The sequence below is a fragment of the Cryptomeria japonica genome, chromosome 8, assembly GCF_030272615.1.
Source record: "Cryptomeria japonica chromosome 8, Sugi_1.0, whole genome shotgun sequence".
Lineage (NCBI taxonomy): Eukaryota > Viridiplantae > Streptophyta > Pinopsida > Cupressales > Cupressaceae > Cryptomeria > Cryptomeria japonica.
In genome coordinates, this window is record NC_081412.1 from 624712865 (window position 1) to 624730320 (window position 17456).

General features: G+C 36.0%; 1 protein-coding gene across 1 annotated transcript in view; it reads left to right on the forward strand.

The window, feature by feature from the left end:
- LOC131045160 (probable protein phosphatase 2C 27) overlaps positions 1–470 on the forward strand; it is a 38761-nt gene extending 38291 nt beyond the window's left edge. Inside the window, exon 4 of the mRNA XM_059210595.1 lies at positions 315–470. Coding sequence (XP_059066578.1) covers positions 315–470 — 156 coding nt within the window. The remainder of the gene's footprint in view (positions 1–314) is intronic.
- The last annotated feature ends 16986 nt before the right edge of the window (positions 471–17456 follow it).

Here is a 17456-nt window from a genome sequence, read left to right on the forward strand (position 1 = left end):
GGTAACCACATTGTTGAAGACCTTGAGGTCTTGAAAGAAGTTAAGCCCAGTGTGGGGCATTCTAGTCATAGTAGAAATAAGCCTAGTGTCCAACTTAAATTTAACTCCATAAAGTTTAAAAGAGCCATTAGACCAGTTTTTAGAAATCTTAGAAATAGCTAAGTTGACCCTACCTTTGTCATAGTCCTCAAGCTTTTCCATGAAGCTGGTGAGAGAGCCCTTCTCCAGCTTTCCCAAACTTTAGGCATTTCTTTCTAGGTCAACGTGTTGTCAGGTTCTTCGCGTCTTAGATCTCCTCCCATTTTCGAATGCAGGATATCGACTCTGTTTCTCTGCAAATTGAGAACTTCTTTCGCAATGCAACTCAAATTATCACTCTGAGTAACCCACAAAGCGTGCGGCAATTTTTTGGAGATAGTAGAAGGTTTGCCGTAGTACCAAGTAATGATGGTCTTTCCAGCGAGGAGTAAGTGATGCTTTTTACTTGTCATGATTTAATTGTCCTTCTCTCCCCGTATAACAATCCTTTCTGAGTATCTCTTTAATATTTAAATTGAGATCATCCTCGTGCCAAATCATTTGAACGTCAGAATTAACTCCAGTATTCGCTAAATAGTCAGCAACACTATTTTTCTCTCTGAAGGCATGTTGTATAATAATTTCTTTGAAACTGGCGATAATCTCTCTAGCTTTCATGATGATATTCTCAATAGACCAAGAAGGCTCTGATTCCCCCTTTAAAAACTTAATAATATTAAGTGAATCTCCCTCAAGCCATATTTTATCATAATTGAGATTTTTGGCTATAATTAAAGTATGCAAGGAAACAGAGGCTTCAGCAAAATGTCTAGTTTGATTCCCAAAGGACCAGCCACCGCCTTAAGGTAACTTCCAGCAAAATTCCTGATAATGCCCCCATATCCAGCTTTACATGAATTTCCTTTAGAATCCCCATAAAAGTTAACCTTAATCCATCCCTGTGAGGGGAAACACCAGACAAGACCTTCTCTGCCTTTCTCCTTGCTAGTAGTGGTGGTAGAAATATTCCATCTATCTTTGAAATCCTCTTTAACAGCAAGTCCCTGATCAGTGCCATAGAGGCATTCAAAAATACTCCTAAAGATTTTGTCTGCAACCACTTCAGGAATAGCCCTTTTATCTCTGAAAATCCTATTGTTGCACTCTTTCCATATATTCCAAATAACAATTGGTAGAGTAAATCTCTAGGTCTCCACAATTTTAGGATTAGAGTTAGGACAATGCCATTAAAGCCAAGTGTCACCAAGAGAGTTCGAGAAGACCTAGCTCAGGTTCCACCTGGATAGGATGATTTTCCAGATGTCCTGGCTAAAAGAGAATTGATTGAGAATATGGCAAGCTTTCTCTTCATCCCTACAACAAAGAGAACACATGTTAGGAAAAATGATGCGTCTTTTATGAAGATTATCCAGGGTTAATATCTTATTTTGGATGAAAATCTAGAAGAAGATGTTGACTTTGGGAACTAAGTTCTTATTCCAAACTTTAGCCCAAATGGGAGTAGCTTCCACTGGGACATTATGAATAGCCATAGTAGAGGAAGCAGAGTATTTCCCTTCCAGAGTTTTCCCCCATATCAGAATGTCATCTTTGTTGTCTCTAGGGATTTTAGCAGAAAGAGCAATCTGAAGGAACTTGAGATCCGGGCACTGCTGGCTAAAGTCAATCTAGTCCCCATTTATCTAGTAATCTCTTACCATTTCACCATACCTACATTTGAAGTTGTCTTTCCAATCTTTGATGATAGGGATTTCCTCCAGAGGCTTATCCAAGATCCATCTATCTTCCCAAAATCTTATTTTCCTCCCATCCCCAAGGTTCCAGGTTCTGCCAGTAGCAGCCCAACCTTTAGCGGATTGCACTGCATTCCAAATGGCAGATCCATCAAGAGAAAGAGTTGTCAAAGAATTCTTCCTCAGAAGGTTGCATATAGAGATATTTGTTTTTCCAAATAGAGTTCCATTCTCTTTCCTCCCCTTTGAATCTCCAAATTTGTTTGGCCAATAAAGCTTTATTCATAGAACTAATGTTCCTTAAGCCCAGCCCACCTGAGCCCTTAGGGGTACAAATGTTATTCCAGGCTATAAGGGGGATTTTGTTTTTAACTTCCACACCCAACCAAAGGAACTTTTTTTGGATTCTTTCAATAGCTTTTGCAAACTTTGAGGAGATTTTGAACAAGCTAAGAGCATACACAGGAAGATTTTGGAGAGTGGCTTTGAGCAGAGTGACTTTACCAACTTGACTAAGAACAACCCCTTTCTAGCCAGCGAATTTCAGGTTGAGTCTATTAATTAACTTATTCACGAAGGAATCCTCAAGCTTAAGACAAAGAGGAAGCCCCAAATAGGTCGAAGGAAACTCAGATATGTTACAACCAAGAATCCTACCAATCCTAATTTGCCTTTGGGTCAAGCTGTTGATGAAAAATAGAAAGCTTTTATCCCAATTGATTTTTTGACCAGAGGCAGATTCATAGGTATTCAGAATGATTTTCATGTTTTTGGCTTCCAAGATGGTGGCTTCCCCCATGGTGATAGAATCATCAATGAATTGTTCATGAGAGAAAACATTATTGGATGAAGAGGGTTTCAGACCCTTAAGATTGCCTTCTTCCACATTTTTAAGGATGAATCTACCCAGGCATTCAGCAAGAATGGTAAACAGGATAGGGGAGATGGGGTCTCCCTGTCTGAGACCTCTAGAACTTTTGAAGAAATTAGATAGGGAGCCATTAACAATAACAGTAGAGGAGGAAGTTTCCATGAGTTGAGAATAGAGCTAGATAACTTTGTCACCAAAACCAAATGATTTCATGATCCTGAGGAGAAATTGCTAGTTCACTCTATTACAAGCTTTAGCCATGTCTAACTCAAGGAAGAATCCCTGTTTACTCGCCACTTTCAGGGGGTGGATATTTTCATGAATAGAGATGATAGAGTCCAAAATCTATCTTCTGGGGACAAAGCCATTCTGTTGGACAGAGATAATCCTTGGGAGAACATCTAGCAACCTGGAAGTCAAAACCTTGTAAAGGATCTTGTAGACAGAGTTACACAAGCTGATGGGTCTAAACTTGTTAAGAGAATCAGCTCTGGGGATCTTTGGGATAAGGACAATGAAAGTGGCATTCAGTTCCTTAAGAAGTCTTCTGGAGCCAAAGAATTCCTTAACACCATTGCATATGTCCGCCTCCACAATGTGCCAGAATTTTTGGAACAAAAACATGGGAAAGCCGTCCGGGCTAGGGGATTTATCACCCTAAAAGGAAAACACCACCTTTCTGATTTCAGGATTAGTGGGAATACAGGATAAGAGGTGATTTTCAGCTTCTGATAGGATAGAAGGGATAGCTTGTAAAAGTGTATTTTGCTTACTGTAATCTAGGTTGTCCACTTCACCAAACAAGGTACTGAAATGCTTGAGAGCTTCATTCCTGATGTCGCAATCCTCTGTTAGGACACCTTTATTGCAAGTAAGTCTGGATATTCTGTTAGCTTCCCTATGCTTAAGGGTGGTTAAGTGAAAGAAGTGGCTATTTTTATCACCTTCCTTCAAGAACAAAGCTCTAGATCTTTGTCTCCAGAAAGTATCTTCATTAGAAATGATGGAGTGGTATTTAGATAAAAGATCATTTTCAGCCATCCTAAGATCTTCGGTCAACCCCACCTCTTGGATTCTATCCTAAACAAACTTTAATTTAGCTTTGACTTGAGTTTTGTTCTTGAATATGTCCCCAAAAATCTCTTTGTTCCAGGTTTTAATTTTGTCTTTTATGATGTTGAGCTTTTTAGCAATTCTAAAAAGAGACTTACCCTCCACTTCAGAGTTCCACCATTCAGTAAAGCAGGCTTCTAGAGAAGGATGGGAGAGCCAAGGTTGTTCAAATCTGAAAGGGAAGTTTCTCTTAGCCAAAAAAGAGTTGGTAGAAAATGAGATGGGGAAATGGTCTGAACCGATTTTGATAATAGAACCAAGGGAGCAGCTATACTTAGAAATCCAATCAAGAGAAATTAAAGATCTGTCAAGCATAAATTGTATCAAATTAGCTTTGATTCTTCTATTGGTCTAGGTGTAATTGATGCCCTGGAGATCAACATCAATGAGAGCATGGTCATTAATGAAATCCATAAGGTCTTGTTTTCCATCAAGATGTAAGGGGATTCCTCCCATCTTATCTTTGTCTTTGACTAGGGTATTGAAGTCTCCCATAATATTTCAACTTTGATCAGCAAACTAGAGTCTGTCAACCACAAGGCTTTTCCAGAATTTAGCTCTCCTGGATTTAGTGTTAGGAGTGTAGACATTAGATAACACCCAAACAAAGTTGTCCTTAATATGCTCAAAAAAATTGAGTTTTTATTAATGGCAGAGATGATTTCCTTTCCTATTATAGTATTTTTGTTCCAAAAGATCGCAGTTCCTCTAGAAGAACCCTCCGAGTTAGTTCCTATGACTCCGTTTTCTTTGAAAAATTTGATCCTCTCAACTTTTTCTTTAGACATCTTGGTTTCCTGCACAAGGACCACATCTGGTTTATGATCTCTGATGACATTCCATAACACATCCTTCTTTTGGGGGGCGTTTAGCCCTCTGATATTCTAGGATGTAATCTTCATATTTTAACTGGGGATAGGGCTGACTCGATGGAACACTGTGTTCCATCAGCACGGTTCTTCCAGCTTTCTTGTTCCCTTTGATGTTTTAGGGATGGCCTTCCCTGCTTTTTATTTTGGCTTCCAACATTTGCCTTTTTCTTAATCTTGCTTCTAGTTGAAATTCCTTCCTTAAGTTCCTCCTTGTTTAATTTTACTTCTCTCGACCCAGGTATCCAGAGGATTTCATCCAGCATATGCACACTTTGGGAAGGGGTTTTATAGAGGAGAGGCTTTAGGCTTCCATTAGTTAAAATCAATAAGGGCTCAGAATCAGAAGGGTCTTGGGCTTCATTAAAGTTTGTGTCAGCCAATTTAGAGAGTGAAGAGGCTGGATATGATTCTTCCTTCTCCTGGCTAGTTGATCCATCCTTCTAGTCCGGAATAATTTCATCCTTCTCCTGACTAATAGTTTCATTCTCCTGAGCTTCTGGGTTTTCTTTATTGATCAACTCAGTTCCTGGCTCTGCTTCTTTAGAGCTCTCTGGTGGGTCATTGGAACAAACACAATCTTGTTTATCATTGTTGCTACTCCCAGTCCTCTTGACTTCATTCATAAGTTCCGTTGCATCCTTTTTTTGATTACTCTCGGATATTGATGAATCTACTTTTTTGTTTGCCATTTGCCAGATCTTTTTGTTCTTAGAGTTACTATTAGTCTTGAGTTTCTTGCCTTTCTTGAGCAGACAATATTTTGCCCAATGCCCTAATTTTTTGCAGTGGAAACAGGCAAATGGTAGAGATTCATATTCAATAGCTTGGGACCATTTTCCTAGTTTAGATATGATATCTATGGATTGAGGCATATCTATCATTTGGTTAACATTTATGCAAATGCGAGCAAAGACTAACCTTGATTTAGCCGCCGTCATCAGGTCAATCGATAAGAGTTCTCCAAAGGACTTTGCATTGCCCTTGAAAACTTCCTCATTCTAGTATTCGAGCGGGAGACCCGGGAGGCGTGTCCAAACTGGCGCAGAAATGAAGAAGGATTCATCTAGGACAAGAATCAGGGCCCATTTCTAGAGAGCCATGGAAGACTTGCCAAACATCCAAGAGCCTTTGCAAAGAGCTTTGTTCATGTCTTCTTCAGAGTTGAAAGCAAAGGTAAAAAGCCCTCTAGGCAACGCTGCCACTTCCACTTGTCCTTTAACCATCCATTTTCTCCTTATGAAATTCCTAACATTATCAATGTTAGGCCTAAAGCCAGAGAATCATCCCACTAAGGTCATAGATAGGCTAGCTACAGTCATATCGACCACTTTGTGCGGAACAGAAATAGCGACTAGACCTGAGGCGGGGTCTGAAATGTTCGTTACTTCCGGAAGCCCAGATTTAACTAGTGGCTTCACTCCAAAGAGTGAAGACCATTTTTTCCATTTTCCTCTGGCGTGTGGGTCCCCGGGGATCAAATCTTTTTCTTCTCCTGGTTTTTCTTTTTCCTTGTCCTCTTCTGACCCTTGAGATTTCTGACCTCCTGCCTGCATGCCAGATTCGATCCTAGGGGAACATCAATTTCCAGGAAATCCGCCATCCCCAGGAATTCCGCCATTTTCTAGTTTGAAATTTGGGATTCCTGCTCCTTTTCACTCCATTTTCCTTGGACTTCTACATGATAATTATTTGAGGGAAGACTAAGTGTTGGATTTCTAGGTTTACTCGAGGATAAAATCATTTCATTTTTCCATTTTTGATATTATTTAAATAGAGCGTCACTTCTAGGTTGAAGAGGTTGGAATTGTTTCAACCAAAAGTAATCAAGACAAACATCTCCATGCCTCATTGTAGGTTGATATATGCTATGATTAACAATTATGTTTTTACCATCATGAGAAAATTTCAAACACTTATGAATAGTAGGAGCAACGACTTTCATGGAAGAGAGCCAAGTATGTCTTAACTTCACAGGAAATTGATTGTGTGTAGGAATTATAGAAAATACATCTAAGAATTTAGTGCTAACCTCAATAGGTGGTGTAACAGAAATCATCAAATATTTTAACTATCACATTATATTTATCATATTTCACTTGATGCAATTGCAAATTATAAATAAATTCTTTAGTGATAACATTAACCATGTAAACTGGATCAATGAGCACCTCTCGATAGGGTATGCCTTTGATTTTCATAGATATATAATGAGCCATCAATTACTTTAATAGTCTCACTAGGATCAAATGCAATGCATGTATTTAGGTGGTTCATTTTTATCAATAAGGTTCACCACATCGTTAGATTCAAGGCCAACATCATTAGAAGAATAGGCACATTGTTCAGTTTCAATCACATTAGTAGAAAATGAGATGGTAAATGATTAGTGAAGATTTGAGGGTTTTGGTTAGGAGGAGCGACAAATTTATTTCCTTTATCATTCACACGAGCTACAAAAATAGTATTATTATTAATCAAGTCTTTAATCTTACTTCTCAAGGAATAACACTTTTCAGTGTCATGATCGGGTTGATGATGGTATTGGTAAAAAGATTTGGGATCAAAAGAAGGTGACACGGGCTTAGTTATATCAATTGGTTTAATAGGGCTAAGCTTCAACACATTCCTTTGTAACAATTGAATCATAATACTATTGGATATTGTTGTTGCTAGGATATGTTGTTGTCATTGATGACAACATATTCTTGTGCTTTGGTGCCCTCATGATTACAGAGAGTTGATTTGGCTGGTTTATCTATTTGGGATGCTAAATCAACTAGAGATACTTCATTATTTATTGATTTCACTGATTTGTAAGTTTACTTAATTATGTTATTTGATCTAGATTGAGAATTGTCTCTTCTATTTAGTGGTTGGCATAATTTGGTATGGTCATATCTTAAGTTGTGATTTTGGGAGAGTGTTTGGGATGTTCATTTGTATCTTCATTTCAGATGGTTCATGATTTGGTGCTTTGAAACTTATCTTTCTAGTCTTGATTGCTATTGTTAAGTGTTCTTGAGTGTTAGAGCATTGATCGAGGAAGGTTTGAATAAGTGGTGTTGGTGCAACTATTGCAGATGGTTATGATGTGCTTGTTAGTGTTTCCTGATCATGTCCTATTTTTTTGCTGGTCTGCATTAATCATTGTGTGATTTATTGAATATCTTATGGGTTTGGTGATATTCTTCATGTTACGTGATATTTTTGGTGGTGTAGCATGTTCGAGGATCTGATTTGGGTGCATGATATGTTGTTTATAAAATTGTATTGGTTCATTGATTTATTTATGCATTGTGTGATCTAATTTTGTAGTTAGGTGTTGAGGGTTTTGACCGACCTTGTATTCAAGGCTTGATGAATTGTATAAATAAGTATTATTTTCATTTAATTTGGGTATGGTGGTTGTGTCTGCATTGTTAGAGAGTGGTGTATGTGTGAATTAGGGAATTCATCTTTCAATGAGATGTATTAAGCAAAGATTATTCCAGAGCAGACAAATGAGCTTAACTGGAACTATCGTCAAGCATTAGGAGATACTATTCTTTCAGTTTATCTTAATCAGATTATAGTCCAAATATTATTGTAAGGTAGTGAACCTTCCCTTATGGTCGGAGCCTTTTGGGTCATTATTTTTTGAGCAGTGAGATCTAGGAAGTGTTCCTGGATGCATGTGCATTCCACATTGTAATATTTTCAGACACTTCTGCAAAGTATTATCTTATTGTGGGTAGGCTCCTACTGTGGTTTTTCCCTTAATCGGTTTTTCCACATCAAAATCTTGGTGTCATGTTTTTTGTTGTTATTGTGTTTATCTTTATTCTTGTTGTAGTTGCTCAGATATGAGATTGTTTTTAATTTCTTTAATTCGGTGAAAACTGATTCACCCCCCCTCTCAGTTTTCCTTCATTGTTGTTGCCAACAATTGGTATTAGAGATAGATACTCCAAAAGAAGCTTGACCACTTGAGGAGATCCAAGATGGCACCTATGTGTTCAAGAAGGAGAGTCCAAGATTTGATGGAAATAACTACACTTTATGAAAGGACCGGATGACAGTTCACTTGAAGTGTCTTGGAGAAGAGTATTGGAAGATTACAAAGAATATCTATATTTTTCCTTAGAATGGACCGATTACTATAGCTGAGATCAGGGATGTTGAAAATATCATAAGAGCTAAGGAAGCATTGCTAAGTGCCTTGACCAATTTGAAGATGACTAATGTAATGATTTTGTAGACTGCACATGAGATCTGGGAGAAGTTAGAGACCTTGTATGAAGGAGATAAACATGTCAAAGTTGCTAAGCTACAAAGTTTGAAAGGAAAGTATGAGATGTTGAAGATGGGAGAATATGAGAACATATCTACCTTTATGGCCAAAGTGATGTGCTAGTGGAACCCTTTAAGAAGGTGAGATTATTGCTAAAGTACTAAGATCATTTCCTCCTTAAAATCCTAAAGTAGATGCTATTGATGAGATCTGAAGTGTGACTACTATGACAAGAGACATATCGGTTGGTAAGATTGCTTCTTTTCAGTTGAGCGAGTTTGGAGAATCACATGGAAATTTTGTGACTGTATTCAAATCCTCTGTATCCAAGAAGTAGAAGTATGATTCAGGAGAGATTTCATGTTGGGTATCTAGATATGAAAGGGAAAAGAGAGAGATGGAAGAATGAGAAAGAATATTGGATGAGCTTGAAGCCCTTATTACTAGAAGATTAACTAAGGTAGCTGGTAAGTATGATGGAAAGTTACCTTTGAAATGTTTTTCTTGTACTAAGATGGAACATTTTGCTTCGAGGTGTCCTAAAAGAATGTCTAAGTATGATAAACATGACAAATTTGAAAGGCGTTATAGATTTGATAAGCATGATAGATTTGAAAAGCATGATAAGTATGATAAGCCCTATAAGCCTAACCAGAAGTTCAGATATCAGAAGAGATGTTATTATCCTACTGATGAAGGTGTGACAGATGAAGAGTATGAGTATGGGAATTTAGAAGATGAATTTGTATTTATTGCTATCAAGGAAGATGATCTGGTACTAGTGAATTCTATGAGCTGCATTGTTGAGGAGAAAGCTTTGGCTACTAAGATTGAAGAAAAAGATGAATGGGTAATTGATAGTGGTTGTTCACATCATATGAAAAGTGATAAAAGAAAATTTGTGAATATGGATAAGTATGATGGTGGTATAGTGATTTTTGGAGATTAAAAAGCTTGTGTGATCTGTGGTAGATGTTCAAATTTATTTTAATGGTAAGCATAATAATGATGATGTCTTGTATGTTAAAGGTTTGAAGCATAATCTTTTGAGTGTTGGATAGATGGTTGACAAGGGATATTATTTGCAATTCAAGAATAGTAAATGCAAGATTCTAAATACCTTCAATATAGAGATTGTGTTAGGTTATAAGACTAAAGGTAATATATTTCACTTGAATGTTGATGAGAAAATCTATTTGATTGCTCTGATTGATGAAATTTGGCTGCACGACATAGAAGGATGTGCCATGTTAATTTTTACTGAATGATAAGGATAAGATCTACTCAAGTTGTTAGAGATTTGCCTAAAATTGTGAAGCCATCTAATCTGGTATGTAAAGAATGTCGGTTGGGAAAGTTAACAAGACCAATATTCAAGAGTAAGATATACTCATCTAATGGTTTATTAGATCTTGTGCATACTAACTTATGTGGTCCTACAAGAGTGAAAAGCATGCAAGGTGACAAATATTTCATGTTGTTGATTGATGACTATTCTAGGATGATGTGGGTTACCTTTCTAAGGGAGAAATCAGAAGCGTTGGAGAAATTCAAGATATTCAAAGCCAAGGTGGAGACTGGGACAGGATTGAAGCTGAAGTGTTTGAGATCTAATAGAGGAGGATAATTTACATCGTTTGAGTTTGATTCATTCTATGAGAGGAATGGTAATAGAAGACAATTATTTTCTCCTAGAACCCGTCAGCAGAATGGAGTTGTTGAAAGGAAGAACAAAACCATTTTGGATGTTGCTAGAACTATGTTGATTGAAGGAAACGTAGCAAAAACCTTTTGGAAAGAATTTGTTAGCACTTCTATTTACACATTCAATTAGGTACATATAAAAGGTGATTTTGGTAAGACTCCTTATGAGTTATGGTTTGGTCATATTCCTTCAATTAGATACTTCAGAATTTTTGAAAGAAAATGTTATGTAAAAAGAGATGAGGATATAGGAATGTTTGATGCAAGATGTGATGAAGGAATCTTCTTGGGTTATTCTCCTAAGACAAAGGCCTATCGGTGTTACAATAAGAGAAATAGAAAGATATTTCAAAGTGAAAATGTGAAGGTTGATGAATGCCATGAAAATCATATCAGAGCATGTGGATATGAGTTTGATGATCAAGATGTTATTTCAAAGCCTATGCAAATAGAGATCCTAAAATAAAAAGCTTTAGTAAAAATAGTTAATCCAAATATTGTTATTGTCAGTGAAGAAGTTGAAGAGCTTGACAATGGGGAATTGATGGCTTTTATTTGGTAATGTCATGAATTCATTGTTTCTTTCCTTTTGGCAATCATTTTTCTCTCTTCTTGGGGGTTCCCTACAAAAAAAAAATCAAATTATTGATGATAAAAATAAAGGTGTGATAACTGGGAGAAGGATTTTTGCTAAAGAGATATGTTTGATTTCAAATATTGAACGCAAAGATGTTGCAGAAGCATGCAAAAGATGAGAATTGGATAAAAGCTATGGAAGAAGAGTTGAATCAAATTGATAATAATAACACTTGGTAGCTTGTTTCGAGACCTAAAGACAAGAATGTGATTGGCACTAAATGGGTGTTCCAAAATAAACTGAATGAAGTTGGTGAAGTGGTAAGAAACAAAGAAAGACTAGTATGTAAAGGATGTTCACAAATGGAAGGAATTGATTATGAGGAGAATTTTTCTCTGGTAGTTAGAGTTGAAGCTGTTAGATTATTTCTTGCATATGTTGCTTACAAGAATTTCAAGATATATTAGATGGATGTTAAGTGAGCCTTTTTGAATGTTGATTTGGAAGAAGAAGTCTACATTGAGCAACCATGTGGATTTTCATTATCAGATGAAGGAGACATGGTACACAAATTAAAGAAAGCACTCTATGGAATTAAGCAAGCCCCTAGAGCCTGATATGATAGACTGGACAGGTATTTGATGAAGTTGGGATTCTGTAAAGGTACTACTAATAGTAATTTATACTTTAAGGTTTATAACAATAATATTTTTATTGTTGAAGTGTTTGTTGTTGACATTATTTTTGGAAGAGATGATGACTTCAGTATGAAGTTTGTTGATGATATGCAAAAAGAGTTTGAGATATCTATGATAGGTGAGATGAAATTCTTCTTAGGGTTGCAAATTACACAAATTGACAAAGGCATTTTCATTTCTCAATCTAAGTATGTGAAGGAATTATTAAAAAAGTTTGTGTTAGTTGATTCTAAACTTGTTGGACCTCCCTAGATGCAAGTTGTCTAAGCATGATGAATCTTAGAAAGTTAATCAGAACTTGTATATATCTATGGTTGGTGGACTATTATACTTGACTCAGACTAGGCCAAATATTATGCATGTTGTTTTTCTTTGTGCTAGATTTCAAGATGATCCTAAAGAGAGTCATGTTACAGCTATAAAGAGGATTTTTCAGATACTTCAAGGGGACAGTTGACTATGGTTTATGATATCCAAAGAATGATGATTTCATTGTATCTTCTTATACTAATGTTGATTGGGCAGGTGATGTTGATGACTGGAAGAACACTATCAGTGTAGCGTTCTTTTTGGGGAAGAAGTTGGTTGCATGGTCTAGTAAGAAACAAGATGCTATATCTCTATCTACCGTGGATGATGAATACATTGATGTTGCTAGCAACTACACTCAGGCAGTTTAGATGAAGTAGATGGTGAAGGATATCAGAGTTGTGTATGATGAACCTATTGATATATACTATGATGATTCAAGTGCTATTAATATTTCCAAGAATTTGCTACTTCATTTTAAAACAGAGCATATATCAATTAAGTATCATTACTTTAGGGAGAAAGTCAGTGATGAATAAGTTAGATTGGAATATGTACCTACAATGGATCAGATTGCAGATATTTTTACTAAGCCTCTGCCTATAGATACATTTGTCCATTTGAGAGACAAGTTAGGGGTCTTAGCCCCTCCTGATGAGAATTAGATGCATTGAGATGCATCAATATGGTGGACTGAATGGTCTTATCTTCTTATCCAGACTGATGAGTGGATGTTGCTACTCAGCCAGAGTAGTCAGTGCATGATTCAAATGTTTATATTTGTGAGTTTATTCTAAGGTTGAAATATTGTTCTTTTTAGAGGGAGAGAATAGTGATTTGTATTATGTCTTTGACATTGTTGTCAAAGTTGGAGACAAGCATGTGAAAAATGCCTTATCTTTGAAGCTTTGTGTGCATGACCTTAGGGGGAGTTTGTTGGAGATTGTTGATGTTGATTTATTCATTTGCATTGATTGTTTTTCAAATTCATATGTTACCATTAATGCCAAAGGGGGACATTGTTGGATATTGTTGCCTCTACGATATGTTGTTGTCATTGATGTCAATATATTCTTGTTCTTTGGTACCCCCGTGATTATAGTGAGTTGATCTAGCTGGTTTATCTATTTGGGATACTAAATCAACTATAGATAATTTATTCTTTATTGACATCAGTGATCCGGAAGTTTACTTAATCATATAATTTGATCTAGATTAAGGATTGGCTCTTCTGTTTAGTGGTTAGTAGAGTCTAGTATTTAATTCATTATGTTCTAGTATGATCATATCTTAAGTTGTGGATTTGGAAGAGTGTTTCAGATATTCATGTGTATATTTATTTCAAATGGTTCATGATTTGGTTATCCGTAAGTTATAATTCTGGTTTGAATAGATGTTGATAAGTGTTCTTGAGTGTTAGAGTGTTGATCAATGAAGATTTGAATAAGTGGTGTTGGTGCAACTATTGCGGATGGTTCTAATGCCCTTGTTGGTGTTTCCCGATTGTGTCCTATTTGTTTTGGTGGTATGCATTGATCATTGTGCTAGTTATTGAAGATCTTTGTTAGACCGTTCAGATAACCGAAAGACAACTAAGAGAGGGGGATGAATCAATTGTCTCTGATTATAGGAACATTGAGAAATTAAAAATTTAATATCGGAACCCAAAACATTAATATCAAAATAGTAGTTAATAAATTAAGAATAAACAATAACCATAGAATAAAAGCCATACACACAACACCAAGATTTGTACGTAGAAAACCTAGTAAAGGTAAAAACAACTATGGAAAGCCTACCCACAGTCAAATAATACTTCTATGGTAAGTATGTGAATTAAAATTGAGGGGCTTGCACTTGTAGGAAGGCCAACGGCCTAGAACATACTGATCATCACAAAAGGAGTCTCATTGACTATATAGAAATCTAGACTACAACCCAGAGAAGTGTTGAACTGCAAAAGATAGCATCTCCTATGCCTAAGTACATTTTCAGTTAAGCTCAATAATAGAGGACTAAATCCTCTTACATAAACCTAATTCAGTCTCCAATGATCGACCAACTCCTCTACCTTAATGATATTACATTATTTGCACATTACATTCCTTGACCACAACCTCTTACATTAACCATGATGATCTACAATGAAATCTTACATCTATTTATACAAACCCTCAATCATAAACAATTAGGTCGACCACCAGACAATAAATTGATTACATAATTACAAACCATGTTGGCCCTAGACCAAACAAGTAATATCAACACATAAGAAATCTCAAAAATACATCAATAGGTCCTATCCACATGTTACATTAAAGCTGATCCATAACCTAGATCAACCGGGACCAAGTATAGGTCCACACGCTTCAGCAATTACCTCCAACTACCAAGTCTCGAACAAGATCACCAACAGTATTTTGAAACTCCACCAGAAGTTGTACCAACACCACTTCTATAATTCATCAAAGATCTCCATCAAAAGCTCTGTCGGTGAAACCCTCACTAGAACTAGAAACCAATCTTCTAAGAAAGCAGGATAGCATCCAATCTTGAGACCAAAACCAACTAATCAAATATGAGTATAAGTATCATGAACAAGCCAATTCCATCACAAGACTATATTGGAGCCTACCAGATCAAATTGGATCCAAGTTAACCAAAAACCACTCAACCTATCAGGACCAGAAGAGTGTCAGTAAAGCACCCAAATAGCTAGTGTTGACATTAATGCAACACATAGTCATTTCCACCAAATGACCAACAATCTCCCCCTTTGGCATTTATGGCAACACTAGATGTGAAAAACATCTAAGTACCAAGAAATGCCAAACAAGTCTCCCCCTATGGAAAGACAACCAACAATCACCCACATATAGTTCTGAATATCTCTCCTTTTTTTTCTTTTTCTATTTCTTTCTTTATCTTTTTCACATCAATATCTCTCCCCCTTTGACATCAATGCCACAAATCTGACAGAAATATCAAAGCAAAAACATAAGCCTTTGAATCTCAAAGCTGACTACTCCCCCTAAGCAGTAGCCTCCCACATCAGTGTCAAAATGAATAGTATCTTAGATAATGCATGTCGGACTGATGCCAAACCACATCAATCAAGTCTCTATCGAAGGGGCAAAAACTCCCAATCTATCTCTCAGGTACTCAAATGATTCCTTGGATAAAGGTTTAGAGAAAATATCTGCAATCTACTCTTTAATGTTCACATAAACCAGTCTAACTTCATTTTCTTCCACCTTCTCCTTCAAAATGCTATACTTGATAGATATGTGATTTGTCCTAGAATGAAATACCAAATTCTTTGATATATCAATAGTAGCAAAGTCATCACAGTGAATAACTACCAGTGCATCACAATCCACCTTTATATCCTTCAACATTTGCTTCATCCATAATTCTTGTGTATAGTTAGTAGCAGCAACAACATACTCAGGTTCAACAGTAGATAAAGAAGTAAATGACTCTATCTTGTTGATCCATGAAACCAACTTCTTTCCAAGAAAGAAAGCTCTATCGGAAGTGCTTTTCCAGTCATCTATATCTCATGCCCAATCAACATCTGTATATGAACATAAAGTAAAGTTATCATCCTTAGGGTACCACAAGCCATATTCTGATGTACCTTGCAAGAATCTAAAAATCCTTTTCACCTCCATCTCATGATTTTCTCTAGGATCACTTTGAAATATTGAAACAATACAAACAACATTCATAATGTCAGGCCTAGTCTGATTCAAATAAAGAAGACCTCCAATTATAGATTTGTGTCTTGTAGGATTTACCGATGAAGAAACATCTTTTCTTGTCAATTTCTCACTTGTAACCATAGGTGTAGTTACCAGTTTAGAATCTCTCATACCAAATTTCTTCAACAATTCCTTAGCATATTTTGTTTGACAGGTGAAAATACCTTTGTTAATATGAGTAATCTGCAAACTTAAGAAAAATTTGATCTCACCAATCATAGACATCTCAAATTCTTTCTCCATGTTCTTAGAAAATTCTATGGATAACTTATCTTCACCTCCAAAAATAATGCCATCAACGAATACTTCAAAAATTAGTATATCATCATTAGTGATTTTATAATATAAATTGTTGTCAGCACTACCCTTAGTAAAACCAAGCTTCAAAAGATATTTATCCAACCTTGCATACCAAGCTCTAGGTTCTTGTTTCAATCCATATAAAGCTTTCCTTAACCTACAAACCATATGTGTATCATCTGATAGTAAAAAAAGCATCAGATTGCTCAATATAAACTTCCTCATCAAGATCCCCATTCAAAAATGCACATTTAACATCCATTTGATAAACCTTGTAGTTTTTATAAGCAACATAGACAAGATATAATCTTACAACTTCAATCCTAGCTACAGGTGCAAAAGTCTCTCCATAGCCAATTCCTTCCTTTTGAGAATATCCTTTACAAACCAATCTATCCTTACTCCTTATAACTTGACCATCCTTGTTCAATTTATTCCTAAAAACCCATTTAGTTCCAATAACATTTTTATTTTTAGGTCAAGGAACCAAAGTCCATGTGTTTATTTTTCCCAAAGTGATCTAATTCTTCTTCCATATATTTCAACCAATGTTCATCTTTACATGCCTTAATTACTGATACCGGATCAACTTGTGAAATTAAACATACCTCATTAGTTGCCAATATTCTTCTTATCATCACTCAATTTCTTTTATCCCCAATGATTTGATCTTCAGAATGATTCAATCTTACATACCTAGGAGTCTTATGACTTTCTGTTCCTCTTCCCTATTCTTCAGTTACTGAAGAATTCTCTGATGTTGCCGGAGTAATTGGTTCAAATCTCTATCATGGTAAAGGTGCTATCAGTTCAGATATAATCATTTCCACTATCTGTTCCTTATCATAAATTATGATTTGACTTTTGTTCATCTCATCTACTTTAACATTAGAACTCTCCATAATTCTTTGAAATTTATTGTTATAACATCTATATGCTTTGCTTTAATTAGAATAACCTAGAAATATGCCTTCATCATATCTAGGATCAAATTTCCCAATAGTATCATCTCTCTTGATATAACATTTACTACCAAAAATTCTAAAATACTTAACTGTAGGTGTATTGCCAAACCATAATTCATAAGGTGTCTTACCAATTTCTCCTTTGATGTGTACTCTATTGAATGTATAAACCGTTGTACTCACTGCTTATCTCTAGTAGATATGAGGTAGACTATCTTCTATCATCATTGTTCTAGCAACA